Genomic DNA, 23,651 nt, shown 5'->3' with positions numbered 1-23,651 from the left:
TGTGTGTCCCGTTCACTGCTGTAACTTCAGATCTTGCTACGGAACCCAGGAAACAAGGGTTTAAAAATGCTTGCAGGAGAAATCAATGAAGGAGGCTGTGCACCTGGGGCAACTGTGGGCTGGGGGTCCTGGCACAAGAAGGGCTGAGCTCCCTAACCTCAGAGCTTTCCAGAGCCCACGGCCAGAAGCCACCTGCTCCGTGTATGGGAACAATTCCACCTCTAGTGGGGAGGAATTTAAAGAATCCTCATTAGTAGCATGCGTGACTTGGCACCAGCTCAGCCTTGCTGCCAGGGCTGCTCTGACCTTGTGCCCCAGGTACAGACACTGACTATTCTAGAACTCAACCTCCTACTTGTCCCCCAGTTCTCATAAGTGGGTCTCTGCCTTGCCCTCACCAGCGTTCCCAGGGACCAGAGTCAGCACCCACAGAGATCCATACTGAAAACCCCTGCGTACCCCATGCACCTCCACCTCCTGTCCACACTGCCCACCTCGGCCACCAGAGACCCTCCAGGTACCAGGCTCTGCCTGCCCCCAAGACCTCCTCCCGACCCAGCGTTCATGGCTAGTCTCCAGATCGCTGAATCCCTCTGTTCTTTACAAGAATGAACCGCTAGAAGTATTCTTCAGGGGAAACAGAAAGATGGCTTACAACTGACCGACAAATACAACTTTCTGAGAATGTAAGGCAATAACCCATGACTTAAAGTTACTCTGCATGGGACAAAACATGAGGTGCTTCAGATGTGAAGCCACAGTTTCTGATACCATCCACTCAGTACAGGGCAAGAAATCAATCCATCCATCCCTCCACAGGGAACCACGCATCCTCTTGGTAATGGTCTGTTCACCACAACCCAATCCAGGAGAATGGAGAGGAAAAGACACCTGCTCTGTGACAGGCCCTAACCTGAAACCTATAAGGGTGACGGCGTGCCGATCCCAGGGAGGGGACACAAACCCGTCCCAGCGAGCAAAGGATAGCAAAGAGGTGAATTTCCGGCAGACTTTTCCAGGCTTTACACCAAATTACGGAATACAAAATACTTCCTCAAAAGACTTCCAGCAAAGACACTTTGCTTCTCTACATCGAGGGGCCCTCTCTCTTACTCCCTTTTTTTCTGATTATGTACTTATTATAGAATATTGGGGAAAGACTAAAAACTGAATAAAGAATATTTGTTAAGAGTACATTTCAATCATTCAAAATGCCAAAAAATTTTTAAATTCCATCTACTGCTTCCAGTCTTTATTCACACATCTTAAACCACTTCTGAGATCATACTATACGTGTAACCTGGTTTCTTAATTAAAATCATAGCATAAACGTTTCTTTCTCCATGTGATTTCAAACTCCATAAGCGTCATTTATATCCAATGGAGACTTAGTATTTCCCTTATGAGAGAACGTTTAGATTATTTTTATTATAACGCAACTGTTTTATTTTTTACTTTTTAAATTTATTTTTTATTACCTTATTTTATGTATGTACGTTTAGATTAATTTTGAGGTGACAGATAAACCAGAGCTTGGAGGAGACTCCCCAAAGCACCATTACCGCTGAGTCTCACCAGCCGGGAAGGGTGCGGCGGGGTCCACCTGGCCCGGGAACAGCCCTCCCGCTTCTCCCACGCCGCGCTCCCCACCTGCCCTCACCTGCCGCAGTGGACCACCACCGCGACCAGGTCGTACATGCGGTCCAGGTTCACCGCGTCGCTGGAGGTGTTGAAGAGCCGCAGTTCCAGGGGGAAGACCACCCGGTAAGACAGCTTGGTGTACCTGTGGAGCTGCTCCATGTACTTGAATCGCTTGAGGTGCAGGGCCAAAATCATGGGCAGCTTTTTGACTCTCATCCTAAGAAACCATGACGTAGAAAATCAGTGGTAGCCAACCCCCATGAGAGGAAGAGAATACAACGCCACCTGCACAAATGGAGAGCAGGAGGGGTCCAACAAAATTCAAACCAGCAAACGGCCAAACCACTCGCAAGAATGAAAGGATGCTCGCTTACGCAGAGCTGACTTCTACAGGCTCGGCTAGCTGGAGCCTAGCCAGCAGAGAAAAGCACTACGGGGGCGGGGGAGGTGTCTCTGTTTGGTCAAAGGAGACATCCCAGAACTTCCGTACCAATGAAAATATGTGCAATTGCTCTGCATCACTGCCCTCTGCCTCCCAGGGAGAACAGTATTTGGACAAACCCCCTCACCCTGAGATAATGGAGACGAGGGGGGAGAGTTTCTGAGAGAAGGAGGTTGGGGAGAGGACAAGCGGAAAGGTGCAGTCTGGACGCACAGGTTCTGAGGACCGACCAGCAGGGATGCCTCAGATACTGCCCACTGCGGGCCATCAGGTAACCAGGCATGCTGGGCCCACTCTCCCTCCCTACCCCTGTGCTTCTGGGCAAGTGGTTTCCCTTCTCTGGCTCTCAGGTTCCTCGCTTGTGAACGCAAGGGTTGGCTTAGGGCTACATTTACCCAAACAGGCTCATGAGAGCCCCGGAGATGTTAACGGATGTGGGGTTTCTGGGGCCAAGTCTGCACAATGCTGCCTTCTATTCTGAAGTTCCTCCTCGCACATTGGCATACTGAGGGATTTGAGAAATGCTGCAGAAAAGGATTTTCTTTTGTGTTTGATGCAGCATTTCGCCAACTTACATAAACATGGAAAGCTTTTTTCACTAGATGACCATTAATATTCCTCGGTAGGAAGTCACAAAGACCAGTTTTACGTGGATAACTCTGCTAGGATAGAGGATTTTCTGGTTGCCTTCCAGGACCCCCCTCTATGAAGGTCCTGAATCAGTGTAAATGCTGTTCAACTAGTGCACATTTTCAATGCATATTATTTGTAAAGGACAAATTTTAAGAGAATATCACTCAGAAATCTATGGAGTAAAAACCCTGTTCATAAAAATAAGCAAAATAACAACATCAGCAGAAACATTAGATTTATAGTGAACCCTGTATTATTCAGGAACACGACATTTTAATGTATAAACCTCCAGGGCTAAACAGAAAACACCTTCATGCCCCATAGGAAGACCTAGATTACATGGGTGGGAGCAGAGGTGAGTTCCTCGACCACTAGCAAGTGCTAACTTGCTGCCACCACAGTGACTAACCTGTCTTAAGTTTTGATGCACCAAGAAAAGACGTGCATGTCTGAGGACGGAGGGCTGGGAGACTGGGCAGAGAAACTATTTCGACCTCGGTTCTAGACCCCTGAGGGTTTTAGGCGGCAGGAATGGGCGTCTGTGAGTTACCCCGAATATACCACAACCATGGGCAGGGTAAACTTAACTCACAGTAAGGCTTCACAGGATAATTAAAATGTCAAGTTTCTTGGCTTCTGGGTGACAGAATACAGGGAAGGACTGGCTATTTCACACTGTCCAAGAGCTGGAACTGGCTGGTGCTGGTAAAAAAGATGGGCAACTCTGGGTCCTGTATCAACTCAGAATATGATAACTTTCTTATCACCTATCCACAAACTGATGATATTGATTTCCTCATGATTCCTTATTAAATGATTTTTTTCTTTTTTCTTTTTTGCCTATCTTCTAAATAAGAAGTTCCAATATTTAGGCAACACTAACAATATTATCGGGTGACCACTATGTGTTAGGCACTATGCCCAATCCGTTTTATAATTTGTCTTTCACCCCAAGAGGAGAGTGCTTATGCTGGTTCACCACTTGTTTCCCCAGCACAAGTATCTGGCACGTTGAATGAATGAATGAACAATCAGACGAAAGGGCAACTTCCCCAGGTAGGCATTCTTATCCTATTTTACCAGTGAGGAAGGTAACTGACTTCTCCAAAGCTACTTGGCTACAAGCCCATGGAACTGGGATTCAAAAATCAGATCTGTCGGGCTCCACTGTCTGGTTCCTTCTGACGACACAAAGCCACCCCCTGAGCTAAACCCTTTACGTACCTTTTCTGGGCTTCCTGTTTGCTACAACACGTTTCACAATAATACTTCTGTTCACTACACAGTGTTTCTGTGTTGCTGAAGTCTCTGCAGAGAAAAATATTTTCAACTTAAAAGAAGTCCAAAATGCACTCAGTTTACCATGTTTTAAACCCCCAATTACCTGTAGGGTAATTTTTAAGTGAATGTGGGGAAAGAAGTAATGAGAAAAGATCCTTCTTAGAAGCAGGTGCTATGATGTATGTCCACTGGGCTGGGTTATGATTTCACCACGAGAGATTTTCAAGTATAGCTTTATTTAATGGGACATAGATAGATCTAAATCAGGATTTCCAACTGATTCAGAAAAAAAACTCAGGGTTTAACAGAGAGTACCTGTAAATTGGAAATAAAATTACAATGGAGGGCTTCCCTGGTGGCACAGTGGTTGGGAGTCTGCCTGCTGATGCAGGGGACACGGGTTTGGGCCCCGGTCCGGGAGGATCCCACATGCCGTGGAGCGGCTGGGCCCGTGAGCCATGGCCGCTGGGCCTGTGCGTCCGGAGCCTGTGCTCCGCAACGGGAGAGGCCACAACAGAGGCCTGTGTACCGCAAAAAAAAAATAATAAATACAAAATAAAATTTAAAAAATTACAATGGAAAAATACTAACTCTAGTAAAAGCCAACCATTTCACTGAAAGTCGAGTCCAAAAATGTCAGTCATACAAAATGCAAGGTGTCCTTATTACGTGGTTAATGAAAAATGGTCTGTCTCAGGTGGTCTGTATTTTCAAAGAGCACAAAAGTAAAGATAATAAAATTTAAAGCATGTTCAGTGGCTCTTATATTGAACTAAGAAAGTCCCAGATGATCAGGAGATGTCTACCAAGCCCTTACTCCCCACCTCCCCACACGCCGGAAGATAACGTCAGCCTGCCTCCTGAGAACAAATGCCACTGGGATGTTCTATCTGTATTCACCTTATCATGAGGTTTTACTGTACTACCTATGGTTTTCATTTTTTAAATGTCATGGCTTTTCATTCTTCTCTGGTCACTGAGATCCTACTTAACATTCCTGTGGTACTGCTTCAAAGGCTGAGTAACATTCAGAACATCATAATACCCCAGAGTCTTGAAAAAGTCTATGACATTTCCTTATTCATAGGGAGTGTCCTAGCGCCAGAATGATCAGATTTATGAAACAGAAAATGGTATTTACATGGTGTCAATGACTCAACCGCTTAAACAGAGCTTATCAAGAGAACACATAGGTTGTTCATTCATTAAATTCCCCAGTGGCTACTGACAGTACCCTGGGCTAGGGGCTGGGGATCCGCAGAGAATGCCTGCCCTCACATAGCTCACAGTCTACCAGAGACATGTGCAAGAAGCCGCTGGCAACACTTAGTGTTCACTGCAGGCTAAACATAAATCATTTCACACGATTGACTCCCCTGCCTAAAATCCTCCAATAGTTTCTCGGTGCAATCAGGAATAAAATCCAAATTTCTTACCATGGCCAACAGACCGCCTGTCCTCAGAGTCCTGACTGCTCTTCTGACCCACCTCCCGCCCCACCCCATCTCCTTCACTCTGCTCCAGCCCCGCCGGCTGGCCTTCTGTGTAGCTCCAGAGTGCCACACTCTCCCTGCCTCGGGGCATTTGCTGCTGCAATTTCCCCTGCACTGACAGCTTCTTTCCAGATGCTTCCATGGCTGGCCCTGCTCACTGCTCAGAGCTCAGCTTAAAAGTCACCTCTGGAGCGGACTTCCCCAGCCACTCTCTCCAAACCCATCCAGCCCCTACTCTACTGCTGTCTTGTTTTCTTCTGAGCACTTATCACTATCTGAAGCATCCTCCTGTTTGTTGGATCAGCCGCCTCCCCTCTGTGTGAGCAGTGACCCTGTCTGTCTCACTCACTGCTAGAACCCCAGCACTGAGAACAGGCCCAACCCATAACGGCCCTCAATAACGTGTGTTGGCTGAACAAAGGAACAAAGAGAGAACCGTGTGTATAAAGTCCAGGGGAAAGCACAGAGGACAGAGAAATGAACTGGGATTATTCAGGACGTTTCCCCGAGGGGTGATATCTGAGTCAGGTTCGCAAAAAGGGAAAGTGAGCCAGGGGAATAAGAGTCCAGGGTCCCAGACAGAGTGAAGGCTGAGGCCCAAAGGCATGAATGCAAGGTACAGAGCACGCTTCTTAGAAGCTGTGTGGACCCTGTGGCTCTCTAACTGGTCTCTGCAGGGGCGACAGCATCAGACAGTGCTTTTTGGATCACTTCTGGCAGCGCTCTGGGGGAAGGACTGGAGGGGGTCGAAAAGCAAGGAAACAATTTAGAAGGCAATTACACTCAACCCCCAGATTTCAAGCGCTTGATGCCTCATACAGACTCAAACTTAGCTGAATGCACACTAGCCAGCTCTTCACGGAGTAACTGATGTGAAATCTCTTCTTGGCCCACACACGGTTTATTGGGGCGGAACGGAACAACCAAGGAGAAGGGGGGGATGAGCCCGGGTGACGGTGGAGATTCACATTTTTGGAAAGTCTACCACAGACAAATCTCTTTATCCAACTAAAGAATCAGAATAACTAAGGCAAGCACAACAACAAATAAGGAATTAAACACTTTCGACTCTCTCTTATTCCCCGCCCCCTGCCAAAAAAACCAGCAGTTTTTGTAGACCCACTACGTAGAAATATAGCAGAAGTTGGTACCTAACGTGAAGACCTGATTCACAGATAACCACCATCCTGCCCAGCCCTAGCTGGCTGGAAGCTCAATGACACAGGAGAGACAGGGTGATGCTTTTGGAGCATCTGTGAGTTGAGAATTGGAAAATGCGGCTAAGTTAGGAAAACAGAGTGGCCCTGGCAAGAAACTGAGGCAGAGCAGATCTGTCAGGTGATGCTATACAGTTGTGGGAACAAAAGCAGGCAACAAAGGTTGAGGAAACTTTTCAATGAGAAAATCAAAGAGAAGAGGAGAGAGTAGAGAGGTCTTTTTGACACGGGATAAATTACAACAAAGCACAGAGGAGAGGTTACTGGGAAAGCACAAAACCCTTTGTAGTTCTTTAGAAAGAATCAAAGTGGAAATGAAACACTTTTTAAAAATACACTTTGGGAACAAATCTAATACGAAACACATACCTTTAAATGGAAACTATGAAACCTAATGGAAATGTATACAAGAAAACTTGAAAAAAATGGAGAAAAACTATGTTCCTGGGTAAGATGGCTCTAGGTTGTAAAGATAGCTACCATGTCCATGTTTAATGTCTATGTTTGATACATTTTTAATTAAAATCTTAACTTTTCACTCCACACAATAGCTAAAAAATTGAATTTAAAAGAATTCTCAAGCTAGGCTTCCCAATAATCTTCATGTCATGACCCACATAAAATAATGGTGCTACGTAGAAATGAGCTGGGGTACCCGATGCGGCTGCTCCTCTGGCAGCTCCAGGCTCTGCCCAGCCTCCCAGAAGCTGAGGGGATCTACACGCACCTGTAACCCATCTTCTGGGGCGCACCAGCTGGGAAGCTTTGTTCTAGAATCTGCAGCAGTGGTTCACCCAGCTGCTCATCAGAATCACCTGGGGAGCTTTAAAAACAATCTCAATCGCCCCTCCCCCTCCCCCAAGCCTAATTACAACAGAATCTCTACAGGTAGAACCAGGCACTATTGTTCTTAAAGCTCCCTAGGTGGTTCCAGTATGCTGCGTGGGCTGAGAGCCACCGTCCCCAGTGCTTTGCAAATACTAACATGCACTCATGCACCGGGAAATCTTGTCAAGACGCAGGCTCTGAGTCACGCACTCATTCTTGGAGGAGACCTGAGATGCTGCCGTACTAATGAGATCCCAGGTGATGTCAACGGCACTAGTCCACAGACCCCTGTTTGAGTAGCACAGATCTAGAGCGGGGGTTCTCAAACTCTGGTGGTATCAAAACCACCCACAAAAATTAATTAAAAATAGATGCCCAGGCTCACAAAAGTCGAATATGGCCTGGGCCTCAATTTTTACCAACTTCCCCAGGTGATTCTGATATGCACCAAAGTTTGAGAACTACTGACTAGAGTATTAAAGAAGGTCAAAAAAAGAAATCCAAAAGAAAGACATGTCAGATATTAGCAAGCACCATATATAAATAACAACCAAAACCAAGACATAAGTGAGGGAAACAGAGAAACTAATAGATGAGCATATGGCAATGGATGTGTGATGGGGATGCGTGTAAACTTAGCACACAGAGGAAGTTTCCAAAATGAACAGAAAAGACATTTCTTTAAAAATAGAGTAATTTAAAAAATAGAGCTTTGGGAGAACTAAAAGGCTGACCTCCCTGGCCCTGGGGGAATGGGAATTTTTCATGACAGGAAGAGCAGAGTGGTTTCAGAACATGGAGCCCTTTGAGGAGAACGGTAGGTTTCTGTGCAGGAACCACAGGGAGGGACTAAGTCCCTGAAGCAAAAGACAAAAAATACCGAAAAGGACATGGGGGGGATAATTAAGATAAAATTCACGTATTTTAAGTTTTTGCCTGAGGCCATCCCTGAACTTTTTAAAAGGAAAAAAAAAACTTTCTCAGTATCCTCCTATGATACAGATGGCTCGCTCTGCCTAAGACACGGTGCTGAGATGTGAAATATTAGAATCATAGCTCAGCTACAATATGGCTTTAGTGCTTCCTCTAGACCTGTATCCTGAATTAACCACCATTTATATCATCATTTCTCTGGGACAAAAGTTCACTGAAAACACACTGTAATTGATCATCTAAAGCCCTTCAGGAAGGAGGTGGCAGAGATCTTACATTTAAATCCTACAGTGTTAGCTTGATTTTTAACTTTTCTCAAAATCAAAACAAATGATAAAGTATCACATCAGAAGAGATAGGCAGGCATGATGTTAAAGAAGAAAACTCCTAATTCTAGTTTGAGAAAGAAACCCTAAAGAATGCAAAGCAAATTAAACCATGAGAGGGGCCAAAAAAGATCACGATCATTCCTCCTCTGTTGTCTCAAACAGAAAAGGCTAATGCATCAGCTGGCATCATTTATTCCCTGGAACTTTCTCCTGCACTTGGTTCTTTTGGGAAAGGCTGGAAAGCTGCCACCCCCATCACAGAACTCTCAGCGGTGAATGGCGACACCTGGCAGGGCCTCTCTTTATGTTGGGGAGGTGAGACCTTAGGCATATATGAGGGCAGGTCTGGGTAAGTCAGTCAAGGTCTATTTTAAGGATGAGGTAAGATGGGGTGGGGCAGGCCCTTCAGGAATATCAGCCTTGACAGTCTGATGAGAATCTGATGTTGTTTAGAAGGTACTCTGAGGCTATTCCGTACCCACCCATCCTGCTTTAACGCCTCCACGTGCCTCTAGCCTGCCTTCATCAGGTATGCATCGCCAATATATACACTTCTCCAAGGAAAAGAAAAGGGCGGGGGGAAACATAATTCTGGGTTACGTTTGTTTATAACAAGGTTCCCCAAAGTTTGGAATTATAACTAACTAGAGTTAGCCCTTTACCTGGTTGGTCTCAAAGCTATAGTCACTGCCATCTGCCCTTCTGAACAGCCCAGAATTTCTTAGAGGGGAGGGGAACAGTCAGCCTCCCAAACTAACTCCCCTTCTCAAAGAAGCACAAATGGGCAAGTAATACCTTTTCTCCCTCCCCCTCACCTACGACCGGCGCTGGCACAACCTTACCTTTTTCGACTCCCTGTGAACACAAAACCCGGAGGAAATCAAAACCGGCTGCTTTTCACAGGAATATTAGGAGCCCGTGCCATAACCTTAACCATTCAGAAGAAAGAAAGGCCATCCAGGCCCACAAAACGCTTTACAAACAAAGAGGTAACAAATATACCCTAGACACCTGGACCCAAGGCATCTGGAGACAAGGGATGAAACGTCAGACCAACAGGAGGTGCTGCAGTAACTCTAAGGGGTGAGGGTAGGCTCAGAATCCTGGGAACTGGAGAGTAATCAGCCCCCAGCTCACACGATACATGACCCTCAGATGGACCAGGACGCTCTTCCAGGTTGGAGTTGGTGCCTTTGCCCTGAAAAATGACTTTCTAACAGCCAAATGGCCACAGCAAGTCTCTTTAATCTAGTCTAAAGAGTTCTAAGTAACCTGAACTCCTGATAGAACAATTCTGTTACACAATTCCCACTGATAAAGATCAACAGTGGCTTGAAAGAGAAAGACAAATACCATGTGGTATCACTTATATGTGGAATCTAAAATGTGACACAAATGAACTGATCTAGGAAACAGACTCACAGACATAGAGAACAGACTTGTGGTTGCCAAGAGGGAGGGGAGGGGGGGAGGGATGGACTGGGGGTTTGGGATTCGCAGATGCAAACTATTATAGAGAGACTGGATAAACAACGAGGTCTTACTGTATAGCACAGGGAACTATATTCAATATCCTGTGATAAACCATAATGGAAAAGAATGTATATATATATATAACTGAATCACCTTGCTGTACAGCGGAAATTAACACAACATTGTAAAGCAACTATACTTGAATAAATTTTAAAAAATAAACAAAAAAATAAAAATCAATAGTGCCTTGTAGTGACACAATAAAACATCTCTGAGCTGAGGTATCATAAGCAATGGGAAGGCCCACCCGACCACCTGGTCTACACTGGCACCCCCAATACCAGGCACTCTCTAGACGTGTTTAATGTCCTTCAAAGCACTGATCCCTGTCCATGGATTCCCACTAGACTGTAAGCGCCATGAGATGCATACCTGCTGCTCACCCTTGACCTCCAGTGTCCAGAACAGAGCTGGGCTAATTATAAGCGCTCATGACCACTTGTCGAAAGGAGGAGAAGACAGTGAGGACAGGAGAAGGGAATTGTGCCCCTACATCAACTTTGAGCACATTTTCAACACATGAGTCAATGCACAATAGCTACACTAATGTGTTGCTCTTATACTCTGGGCTCCTTGCCTTTCCTCAACCCTAATTAAGAGGAAGTTTTTTTCCATAAGTGAGCTCCATACAATGCTGAAAGATGGAGGAAAAGGTAATGCCCTCATTGGTTCTCAGCTCAAAAGTGCATAATTTTTTTTTTGGCCGCGCTGCACAACTTGCGGGATTCTTAGTTCCCCGACGAGGCATTGAACCCCGGCCGCAGCAGTGAAAGCTCCAAATCCTAACCACCGGACCGCCAGGGAATTCCCACAATGTTTTAAATAACAGAATAGATGAGCTTAGAAAAAGAAAGTAATGGTAGGCATCTGTAGCACTTTTTAACTTAATTGTGTGACTCTGTGATTGTGTGCGTCTCTGTGTGTGAGAGGGAGAGAGGCCGATGAGAGCCCAAAGCACACATCTATATTAAAGATCAAAACCTTATTTTTAAACGTAATGACTAATGACTTCCACTTGATCCTCTCACTCCTCAGCAGGACTCTTCTCCAGACCACATACACTTATTTTTAAATCTCTCTTAGGAAAGAAGAAATAGAAAATAATAGGATTATATTCGTTTAACAGAAAGGAAGATTATGTCCTGAAGAAACACAAGAGTTTTCCCCCCATGTACTTACTAGCCTGATCAAAAGCTCAGACCACTGTCAGAATTCATGAGGTTACCTTAGACAGTGGGTAATAGATGTATTCTGCTCCACATCAACAGAAAGGTCAAGAAAATCTTCATCTTTGCTACTAACCTGGAGCAAAAAAAAGAAAAAAAGCATTAGGCACAAAATACATAATAGACAAGTAGATAAAACTTTGAACACCTACAGGTAACCAAAAACCGTAACTGCAGTCAGTCAGGTATGGCTTTGTATACTCTCTAGCTACCAGTTACCTTGAAAACAATCCAGAACAAGAGAAAATCCTAAATTCTCCATTTAACCTCATCTGTGTCCAGCTTTGATTCAGGCTTTTCATAATTAAAACTCAACCAGATTTCTCTTCCTGTCCATTCATTGCCCCCACTGTTTCAAAGCAGGAAATATCACACAGGTATCCATATAGCTCAGCCTGGCAGAATGATAACAATGGAAATGGAAAAAGGACAAGAGCCTTAAAAAGCCTACTGCTCAGGGCTTCCCTGGTGGCGCAGTGGTTGAGACTCCGCCTGCCGATGCAGGGGACATGGGTTCGTGCCCCGGTCCGGGAGGATCCCACATGCCGCGGAGCGGCTGGGCCCGTGAGCCATGGCTGCTGAGCCTGCGCGTCCGGAGCCTGTGCTCCGCAACGGGAGAGGCCGCAACAGTGAGAGGCCTGCGTACCGCAAAAAAAACAAAACCAAAACCTAATGCTCAGATGATCACCCTCCATTCAGCTGTCTGCACTTCTTGCCAGTCCCCAGAAATCACTCCCTTCCTCCTGTGCCTAGTCATTCAAACTGTGTGGGGGGCCCGGGCGCTGAATGTGCTATGGGCTGGAGGGTCTCTCTCTCTCTCTCTCTCTCTCTCTCTCTCTCTCACACACACACACACACACACACACACACACACACAGAGCTGTCCTCTGGCCCAGGAAGTGTTGTCCTTTGTAGAACACGCCCATGCTGTCTGTGGTACCAGCCAGACCTGGAGCTGGCCGGGAGCCTGGGCTCACACGGGCCCAGCAGACTGGACTGCTCTCAGCCACACCCATCCCCAGCCCTGGCTGTTTCTTGGCCTGCACAGCTGACACCACACCGATTCTGGGTCTGTACTTATCAAAGCTCACCGAGTGGTGCCTGCCTTCCAGCAGCTCACCAGCTTGCCTGGCATTTCACTGTCTTGGAGTGGGAGGGACAAACTAGCCCAGCAGGAACTTTGAGATGCCCAGTCAATTGGCAGCAAAACAAAAATCATACTCCTGTAAGTGAGACAACTATCCTATGACCCAACACTCCAATAGTCAGAGATGTGGACACAATCCTTTATACTTTCATTTGTGTACCCAAGAATGGGTATTGGCAGACTGCCCAACTCCATATCCTGTCCCTGCCACTTATAAAGCGGATGACACTAGGCAAGGTACTTAGCCTCTCTGTACCTCAGCTTCCTCATCTGTAAAGTGGGAGCAGTAAGAGTATCTATTTCATAAGGTTGTTGTAAGGATGAAATAAGATAATACATGTAAAGTGCTTTAAGAAGTAAGTAAGCATTCAACAAATCAAGGATGGAAAAAACATTTAAAATGGCCTAAAATGGTCAAAACGTTGGGAACGGGTTACTACACTGTGAGTATCATATTAAATGAAACATTAAATGAAACATGAGACTGCTCTCCTGCACTTCCACCGTCACCATGAGAAGGGTAACCCAGGCTAGCCCACTGCTTCCTAGAAAAAGACGAGAGACCCACAGAGCAGAGCTGTTCTCACTATAAGGTGCCCCAGCCAGGCCCAGACAGGAGCACCATTGCCACCGGCCTCAGACACATCGTGAGACAGCTGAAATGCAGACGTACGGGCTCAGCCCAGGCCGGCTGGATCAGGCGACCCCCCGCCAACCCGTGGTTGCATGAACTACAGTAAAAGAATCAGAGTGGATCTAAGTCTCAGAGAGTTTTAGGGAAGTTTGTAACAAAGCAACAAATATAACCAACACAACTACAACTAGCATGACAGGCATTCCTCCTTGTACTGAACTTGGCACATAGTGTGTTTCTTTCAATTTGGAGTTTTGTGGCAACCCTGTGTCGAGCAAGTCTACTGGCAGCAACATTTGCTCACTTCGTGTTTCTGTGTCACATTTTGGTAATTTTCACAATATTTAAAACCTTCTTCATTATTATTATGCTTTACGGTGCTCTGTAATCAGTGATCTTTGGTGTTACTACTATGACTCACTGAAGGTTTCAATGATGGTTATCATTTTTTAGCATTAAGTATTTTTCAATTAACGTATGTACATTTTTTAGACATAATACTATTGCACACTTAATAGACTACAATATAGTGTAAAAATAACTTTTATATGTATTGGGAAACCAAAACATGTGTGTGACTCACTTCACTGTGATATTCACTTTATTGCAGTGATCTGGAACCAAACCCACAATATCTCCAAGGTATGTCTGTAGGTATATTTTATTTTTATTCATTTATTGTCTATTTCTCCCTTACTAAAGTGAAAGTTCAAAAGTTCTGTAATGACTAAGATCCTGCCCTTCCAACACTCCTCCAGAAAAGTATAAACTCAAATAACTATAAACTAACAGCAACTACCTGAAGGCAATGGAGGCAGATGGGGAGTCCACACGTGGAGGAAAAGAGCTACAAAAATGAGTTCATGGTTTCACAGCCTTTAGTGGGATCCAGGGGGGAAAATGCAGTCTTTCTGGTCTAGGAGCCAGAAAATCCAACCTGGGAAACCATGTCCACTGAGAAGAAGGGAAGGAATCTGAGAAAGTATCCCCAACTCTGTCTACCCACATCTCTGGCTGACCCCTGAGCCACACACATGCACAGAGTACACTCACAGCAACCTGGCTGGTTACAAAAGGGATGACCCAAGAGTCAAACGGCTGCCTAGGAAACAGTTTGAAGTGAGTCCAACCAAGATAACTACCTGCTAAAACTAACTGAAGAAAAACAGCAGAACCCAGAGTCTCTCAAACTGAACATTCTCAATGTCCCAGATATGACCCAAACTTACAATATGTGAAGAACCAGGAAAATGGAAGATATTCTTAAAATAAAAGGAGGCAACTGAGACCAATCCTGGGATGACCCAGATGTTGGAAGTAACAAACAATGATTTTAAATAAGCTTTTATAAATATCTTCAATAAAGTGAGATATATTCACAGTGAACCAAAAAATAAGACATCTCGGCAGAGAAATAGAAACAAACAAAAAAAGACTCAAATGGAAATTCCAGAACTAAAAAATTAATACACTGGATGGACTTAACAGAGAACTGGAGATGACAGAGGAGACACCAGGGGACTTGAAGACAGAACAATGGAAATTATCCAAGGAGAAGAATAAAGGAAAAAAAAGAAAGATTGAAATAAAAATTAACAGATACTCAATAAACCTGTTAGATATCATACACATAATTGGAGTCCCAGGCGGGGAGGAGAGAGAATAGGGCAGAAAAACGATTTGAAAAATAATGGCTGAATATTCCCTAAATTTGGTGAAAGACATACATTTATAAATTGAAGATACTCAACAAACACCAAGCAGGATAAATACAAAGAAGGCCAGCCAAGGTCAAACTGTTGAAAGCCAAAGGTAAAAAAGCAAATCTTAAAAACATCTAGAGAAAAATGACACATTACAGCTAGCTCCCTGGTGCCCTAGTGTTTGGAATTCCAGGCTTTCACTGCCGTGGCCTGGGTTCAATCCCTGGGCGGGGAACTGAGATCCCACAAGCTGCGTGGCATGGCTAATAAATAAATAAATAAACTTTTTTTTTTTTTAAATGACACATTACAAGAGAATGATTCTGTTGGAAGCTGGCCTCTCATCAAAAATTACAGAGGCCAGAAGACACTGAACATCTTTAGTATGCTAAAAGAAAAAGCTATCAAAACAGAATTCCTGCATCCCATAAATATATCCTTCAAGAATGAAGATAAAAGTGAACAGAATTCATTATTAACAGACTTGCACTACAAGAAAGGTTACAGGAAATTCTTTAAACCAAAGGGAAAAGCTAGCAGATGGAAATCCAGATCCTCAAGAAAAAGTGAAGAGCATCAAAACTGGGAATTATGACACTGTCCTGTGGGGGTTATAACATACGTAAATGTAATACATGTAGCAACTATAGCATAAAGGACAAGGTAGGTCGGGGTGGAAGGAATATGCACCTACACAGTTATAAGTTAACTATGTCTTATGCGAAATGGAACATTATTAATTGGATGGGGACCATGAAGAGTGAAGAATATACTGTACTCTCCAGAGCAACCACTAAAAAACAACGTACGAAGATATACTAGGAGGAAAATTAAAATGGAATTGTTCAATGTAATACACACACACACACAAATAATCCGAAAAGGGAAAAACGTTTAAAAAGCAGAGAAGGAGGAAGAGAGAAACAAAAAGCTCCGGGGGAATAAACAGAAAACAAATAATAAAATGGGAGCCTCAACCCAACCATATCAATGATTATAATAAACACTAATGTAATAAACTTTTCAAGTAAAAGTCAGAAATTGAGTTGAATTTTTTTAAAAAGCAAGGCCAGCTACACACTGCCCACAAGAGCTATACTGTAAATATAAAGAAACAGATAAGCTGAAAAAAAATGGATGGAAAAAAATATACTATGTAAAGAGTTAATATACATATATAGTGGGCTATTTAATATAAGAAAATAGATTTTAGACAAAATTATGAGAAATAAAAATGGTATTTCCTAATACTTGGGTCAATTTACTAGAAAAACAATCAAAAATATGGAAGTCCCTCATAACAGAGCCTCAAAAATATATGAAGCTGGAGCAGTATTCACCAACAAAATGGAATGAACCACATGCTACAACACACATGAATCTCAAAAATGTTATGTAAGTGAAAGATATCAGACACAAAAGACCAGATCTTGTGTGATTCCATATATATGAAATGTCCAAAAAAGGCAAATATCTAAAGACAGAAAGTAGCTTAGCGGCGGCCTAAGGCTTGCAACAGAGATTAACTGCCCAATACAAAGGATCTTATTGGTGTGATGGAAATGTTTTAAAACTGGATTGTGGGCACAAAAGCAGAAATACAAATCAATGGAACAGGCTAGAAAGGCCAGAGATAAACCCACGCATATATGGTCACCTTATCTTTGATAAAGGAGGCAAGAATATACAATGGAGAAAAGACAGCCTCTTCAATAAGTGGTGCTGGGAAAACTCGACAGCTACATGTAAAAGAATGAAATTAGAACACTTCCTAACACCATATACAAAAATAAACTCAAAATCGATTAAAGACCTAAATGTAAGGCCAGACACTATAAAACTCTTAGAGGAAAAGATAGGAAGAACACTCTTTGACATAAATCACAGCAAGATCCTTTCTGACCCACCTCCTAGAGAAATGGAAATAAAAACAAAAATAAACAAATGGGACCTAATGAAACTTAAAAGCTTTTGCACAGCAAAGGAAACCATAAACAAGACGAAAAGACAACCCTCAGAATGGGAGAAAATATTTGCAAACAAAGAAACTGACAAAGGATTAATCTCCAAGATATACAAGCAGCTCATGCAGCTCAATATCAAAAAAAACCAAACAACTCAATTGAAAAATGGGCAGAAGACCTAAACAGACATTTCTCCAGTGAAGATATACAGATTGCCAACAAACACATGAAAGGATGCTCAACATCACTAATCATTAGAGAAATGCAAATCAGAGCTACAATGAGGTATCACCTCACACCAGTCAGAATGGCCATCATCAAAAAATCTACAAATAATAAATGCTGGAGAGGGTGTGAAGGAAAGGGTACCCCCTTGCACTGTTAGTGGGAATGTAAATTGATACAACCACTATGGAGAACAGTATGGAGGTTCCTTAAAAAACTAAAAATAGAACTACCATATGACCCAGCAATCCCACTACTGGGCATATACCCTGAGAAAACCATAATTCAAAAGGAGTCATGTACCAAAAGGTTCATTGCAGCTCTATTTACAATAGCCAGGACATGGAAGCAACCTAAGTGTCCATCGACAGATGAATGGATAAAGAAGATGTGGCACATTTATACAATGGAATATTACTCAGCCATAAAATGAAACGAAATTGAGTTATTTATAGTGAGGTGGATGGACCTAGAGTCTGTCATACAGACTGAAGGAAGAGTGAAGGAAGTCAGAAAGAGAAACAAATACCGTATGCTAACACATACATATGGAATCTAAAAATAAAAAGTGGTTCTGATGAACCTAGGGGAGGACAGGAATAAAGACACAGGGAGGGGGAAGGGTAAGCTGGGATGAAGTGAGAGAGTAGCATTAACGTATATACATTACCAAACATAAAATAGATAGCTAGTGGGAAGCAGACGCATAGCACAGGGAGATCAGCTTGGTTCTTTGTTACCATCTAGAAGGGTGGGGCAGGGAGGGTGGGAGGGAGGTGCAAGAGGGAGGGGATATGGGGATATATGTACACATATAGCCGATTCACTTTGTTATACAGCAGAAACTAACACAACATTGTAAAGCAATTATACTCCAATAAAGATGGTAAAAAAAAAAAAAAGCAGTAAATGGCTGTAAGAATCCCACCCCCCAAAAAACCTGGATTTTGGTCATAGTTACACAACTTAGCAAATCACCCCCCCCAAAAAAATCACTGAATGGATGAATTTCATGGTAATTAAATTGCACCTCAACAAAGTTGTTTTTAAAAAGTAAAAAAAAAATCATGAAGCAAAAACTGACAGAATTAGAGGGAGAAATAAGACAAATCCCACAATTATAGTTAGAAATTTTAACACTACTTTCTCAGCAAATAATATAAAACTATGGGGGAAAAATCAAGAAAAACACAGACAATCTGAATAACTCTACCAACCATCATGACCTACTGATAACTATAGAGTACTATACCCAACAACTACAAAATATAAATTATTTTCAACTCGGTGGTTCTTAACAAGGGAAACTGCCTTTCAGGGGATATTTGGCAATGTCTAGAGACATTTTTGTTGTCACATTTTGGGGGATGTTACTGGAATCTAGTAGGTAGAAGCCAGAGATGTTGCTAAACATGCACAGGGCAGCACCCCACAAAAAAGAATGATCTGATCCGAAAGGTTAATAGTTCTAAGGTTGAGAGACCCTGTTTTCAAGTGCATTTACCAAAACAGAACGTGTGTTAGGATACAGAACATGTCATGATAAATTGTAAAAGACTGAAATCATACAGAATATATTCCCTAACCAAAACAGAATGAAATTGGAAAATATTAAGATACCTAGGAAAACACTAAATATTTGAAAATTAAACAACACACTTCTAAGTAATACATGGGTCAAAGAAAAAAAGTCACAAGAGAAATTAGAAAATAATTTGAACTAATGACAAAGAAAATATCAAAATTTGAGAGATGCAGCTAAAACAGTGCTAAAAGGAAAATGTATAGCTTTAAATGTGTATATTAGTAAATAAAAGAGCAGGGACTATCTTTTCTGTTTGTTTTAACTGCTATATCTCTAGTACATAAAACAATTTCCAGTATTTAATAGGTACACAATAAATATTTACTAAATAAATGAATATATAACTGAACAAAAGACTAAACAAATGAAAAGATATCTAAACGCCAATAATGGCATCTGGGTGGAAGAATTATGAATGATTTTCTTTTTATACATTCCTGTGCCTGTTTTTAAAAAAATAATTCACAGGTATTATATTTTTTAATTAGTAAACCTTTTTTTAAACCTAAATGGCCTTTCTCTGAGAGATAATAAAACGATTATAGCCAACTGAAGTCATACATAATTTAGATAGTTCTACTAAAGGTCCTGTACTTGAAGGGGGATGAAAACAAAGAAACACTGTCTCCCTTTAGATGCAAATCTTTCCCTGTACTTGTTTCAGGGAGAGGGAAGAAAGGTACAGATCTAATTAAAGAACTGGAGAAAGTTACTGTAACTTTCTCAATTCCCAGTGCAAACTGCTTCCAGAATTAAGAGAAAGCACTCACTGCTCAGGTGGATGGCCCTACCGGTGACATCAAAACATGGCACTAAACCCTTCCATTTGGACTTTTCTCTCTCCCCCTGTCTCAGACTGACATAGTCAAAAGCAATGAGTGATCAAGCAATTTTTTTTTTTCCTTTTATCTCTTCCCAGAAAGCTGCCAGAAAATAAAACCATTTTCTTCCCACACACAAGGATCTCATTCTGGTCTAAGTGAAAACACAGCTTGTCTCCAAGGAAACATATGTATCACTAAGACTGATACTCTCGGCAGGTACAGGCTACATCTTATTCTTTCTTCTCCCCCGATTTTGGGCATGGAGTTCCCCCAAAACTAGTTTTAAAAGGATGGAAGAGACCCTACTTGCTCTTGGTTTTAATTCATTACAAACCAATTAATAGAACAAATTAATATACAGGGCTTTGCTAAGTTCCTGAGTAATTAAAAAAAAAAAATCATGAGCTTTGCTAAGTTCCTGAGTAATTAAAATCCTATTCAAATGTGCTTCTAAATCCCCAGCCGCCTTTGCCGGGCTTAGCAGAAAAGGTGACCAGGTGGCAGCTCCACGCTGCTCAGCCAGGGACTGAAAACGTGCTGGCTCAGAGTCGGTGCCAAGTTGTTGGGCTCAGGAAGAGTGGCAACCACAGCCCACCTGAGTCCTGGGGACTCAGAACCACCTGACCACAGCGCCCATCCCCACTCCTCTTCTGTGAAGGGCTCAGAAGCTCTACTGAGTCAATTTTAACCTCTGCAAACAAAACAAGAAGGGGCATACAATTGGTACTTCATAAAGCAGCTCTTTAGACAACCTTTTGGCTTCTCAGTCTTAAAGCCACTGAGAAGCACTGAGAACCACAGATCTGCAAAGCAAAAACTCAGTTGAAAGAGAAAGTGGGGGCGGGGGGGCGGGAATTAACAACAACAACAAAATTAAGCTCCAACCAAGGGAACACTGAGGCTAGACTGGAAAATCCCCAGGCCTCCGTTCTGGAGTGCCTTGGTTACGGTTATCTGGGACAGTCAGCACTGAATGACCCCCTTAAAACTGTCTCTCCAAGTCTACTGCAGAATGAAACCGTTTGTCTCCATAAACCCCTCAGTTGACATCTGCACTGCAATCACAGGCAACGTTTACAAAGGGTGAGACCCAGAAAAAGAAAAAAATTATCGTCTGAAAGCATGAAGACTGGCACAAAGGGTTTTGCACAATTGGAGGAACTACCAGCTGAGGCCGCCCCTACAGCGAGGCTCCCCCAGGGGCTAATTTGCTGCTCCAGATCTAGTGCAGTTCAATCCCACTGTGAGTGTTCACTAATGGTCTTGGCAATTCTGCCGGAAGCGCTCTGTAAAGGCTGCTTGCTCTGGGCAGAGGACGTTACTTAAACGGGGCCCTATATTTCTCATCCTGTGAAGGAAAACTTTTAACTTAGGTCTTCTTTTACACTAAGTTCTCAACATTCTACAGTAACAACTAAAAAGCCCGCACACTATGCATTTTCTTAGAAAGTAGAGGGCTTTCTAACAATTAGAGCTTTCTAAAAATGGAAGGCATCGCCTGGGAAGATTGAGTTCCCTATCTCTGGACAAGATCCAGCAGATGCTGGTGACCAACTGGCTAGGACGTCACAGAAGGGACTTGGGCACTGGGAGAGGAAGGATTAGGTGACTCGTAGGATCCCGTCCAGTTAAAGGATCTAAGAAAATGGAGGTGATTATCCAAGTAACTCCAGAGCGGGGAAGGTGGAAAGCACTCCTGCCTCAAATGTAATCATTTCAGGGGATAATAAATGTACGTTTTTCAGAGTGCACCATCCTCCACAAAGACACACACACACACTCTCATTCTCTTCCACAAACGAAGTATAAATGGTTGGAATCCCGCTAAAACAAACTCTGTGGTGTGATCCAAACGTTTTGGAGGAAATCTTTGGGCACAGGCTTCCGATCCGTGGTAACCCTCCACGAGAAAACAGGCTCTGTAACAGCTTCTGCAATACAATTATCTGCGGGTGCAATTTTGCATTTGTTGGGATCAACTGACCTGTTCTCAGACAAAAAAAGAAACTACAAATGTGACTGAGCCTTTCTGAAAATCTACACAGAGAATCACAGGACGGATGTAGTAATTGTTAATTTCAAAGATAACCAAAAGAATTAGACCAGCTGTACAGTCTGGGGCAGGTTTCCCGGCTAAATGTAGAGATGTGATGCCCCATTGTTCTCGTTCCTGTATCTAAGCTCACAGAATACTCTGTACTCCTTCACGGAACTTTGCAATTGTAACCACAAAATGAATTAGCCACTTTGTTATTAACGTCTGCCTTCCATGCTCAAAGTTTCAGAAAGGCCAGGCTCTCACTGCATCCTCAGTGTCTATACCTTTACTTAGCAGATGTGGGAAGAAAAAAAAAGTATTTATTGAATAAAAGAATACTTGTCTATACAACAGCCACTATACTACCAAAGTGAAGAGACATCTGAGAATAGTGGGTATAGACAAGAATGTGGAGAATAAGAATGCTCATGCACTGGGTGTATAAAATGGTACAACCACTTGGGGGAATTTGGTATTTTCTAATGAGTTTAATGGTAAGCCCATCTTATGACCTAACAAATCTACTTCTGTGTATATATCCTAGAGGAACTAGATTTATGTACACTAGATTGTATATGTATTACAATGTTCACAGCAGCATTGTTCATAGTTGCCCCAAGTTGGATACAACCAAATACCCACCAACAGTAAAATGGATTCATGAATTGTGGTATATTCAGGCAATGGAATACTATATGACAACGAAAATGAATGAACTTAAGCCTCATGCAACAGCACAAATAAATCTCACATGGGATAGTGAGAAAAAAAACGAAAAAAAAAATCCAGGACACTAAAGAATACACACTGCATGATTCCATTCATCTAAAGAGCAAAAAAAATCCAAACGGCTATTTATTTTAGGGATGCACAGGTAAGTTTCGAGTTCTAGCAAACATTCAAAGAACAGATAAATCAAAACGTACACATACTCTCTCAAAGAAGATAAAGAAACTGGAGGCCACTACTCTACTTTGGGCAGGAGAGTGACATGGAAAAGGGCAAGAGAAAAGCAAGAAAACCCAGTAGGAAGTTACTGCTGTAGCTTAGTTGAGACGGCCAGTCACGAGCTGATGGGTTCCTCTACCCTTCTAGGTTCTTCTGGCTGCTCTAAAAAAGTAAACGGGCATGAGGCATTAACAGGAGAAAGTGGTGATGGGTGGCCTGAGCCAGGGTGGGAGCAGGAGGGATGAAGAGGATTAAAGAGACACAACAAGACAGGACCTGGTGACGGAACAGATACAAGAGGTAAGGTGAGCATGGTACCAAGGGATACTCCCTTATTAAAAGAAGGGAAGAAAGCAAAAAGACTGCAAGTCTGCAGATTATACTACGTACAATATAGCCCTAATTTTGATGTTTAAAAAGGACATGAATTTACTCTAAAAATAAATTTAGTATCAAAAAGAATAAAAAAACTGCAATGGATTAAAACACATAAAATGTTAAAACTCAGGAGTTCATCACAAAACTATAATGCAAAAGAAGGAAAAGAAGATGAAGGGTTCCAAAGGTTCTAGCATTGCTGGGAAAGTGGAAAAAAAACAAACCAAGTTAAGGATGTGTATTGTAGTCTCTAGAGTAACCTCTAAAAGAATTTAAAAGTAACAACAACAACAACAAAAAAAATAGGAAGGAAGACAGACGTTTCATTGATACAAAGGCAAGAGGAAAAAAAAAAAAGAATATAAAATAGGTGGGTTGAATAGAAACAAAGAATAGGATGGTAGAAACGTACTGCCATTTCACAATACAAGTTAAACACCACAGGATGTTTCCAGAATGTGGGAAATTCTTTCAAACAACCTGATTTCTTCAACAACTAAACTACGAGGGAAAAAAAGGAGGGGTGGTAACTCATAGATTAAGACACATACTGACCAAATGCAATGTGTGGACCACGTTTGGATACTGATTTGAATTAACCAGCTGCTTTAAAGAAAAAGTGACATAATCAGAGAAACGAACACTGAGT

The 23,651-nt window shown here is 42.6% G+C and overlaps 1 protein-coding gene across 3 annotated transcripts in view; it reads right to left on the bottom strand.

The window, feature by feature from the left end:
* The window catches only part of USP46 (ubiquitin specific peptidase 46), a 61,104-nt gene that overhangs the window by 4,963 nt on the left and 32,490 nt on the right, over positions 1-23,651 (bottom strand). For 2 of the 3 annotated variants that reach the window (XM_060012559.1, XM_060012558.1), the window contains exons 5-7: positions 11,556-11,632; positions 3,941-4,024; positions 1,661-1,858 (exon numbers count right to left, since the gene is read on the bottom strand). In XM_060012559.1, the coding sequence (XP_059868542.1) occupies positions 1,661-1,858; positions 3,941-4,024; positions 11,556-11,632 (359 nt within the window). The remainder of the gene's footprint in view (positions 1-1,660; positions 1,859-3,940; positions 4,025-11,555; positions 11,633-23,651) is intronic. The other variant, XM_060012561.1, reaches the window with a different exon arrangement.

Source organism: Delphinus delphis, chromosome 5 (assembly GCF_949987515.2).
Source record: "Delphinus delphis chromosome 5, mDelDel1.2, whole genome shotgun sequence".
Taxonomy (NCBI): domain Eukaryota; kingdom Metazoa; phylum Chordata; class Mammalia; order Artiodactyla; family Delphinidae; genus Delphinus; species Delphinus delphis.
The sequence above is the reverse complement of the archived record's forward strand: the minus strand, read 5'-3'. Positions and strand labels throughout refer to the sequence as shown.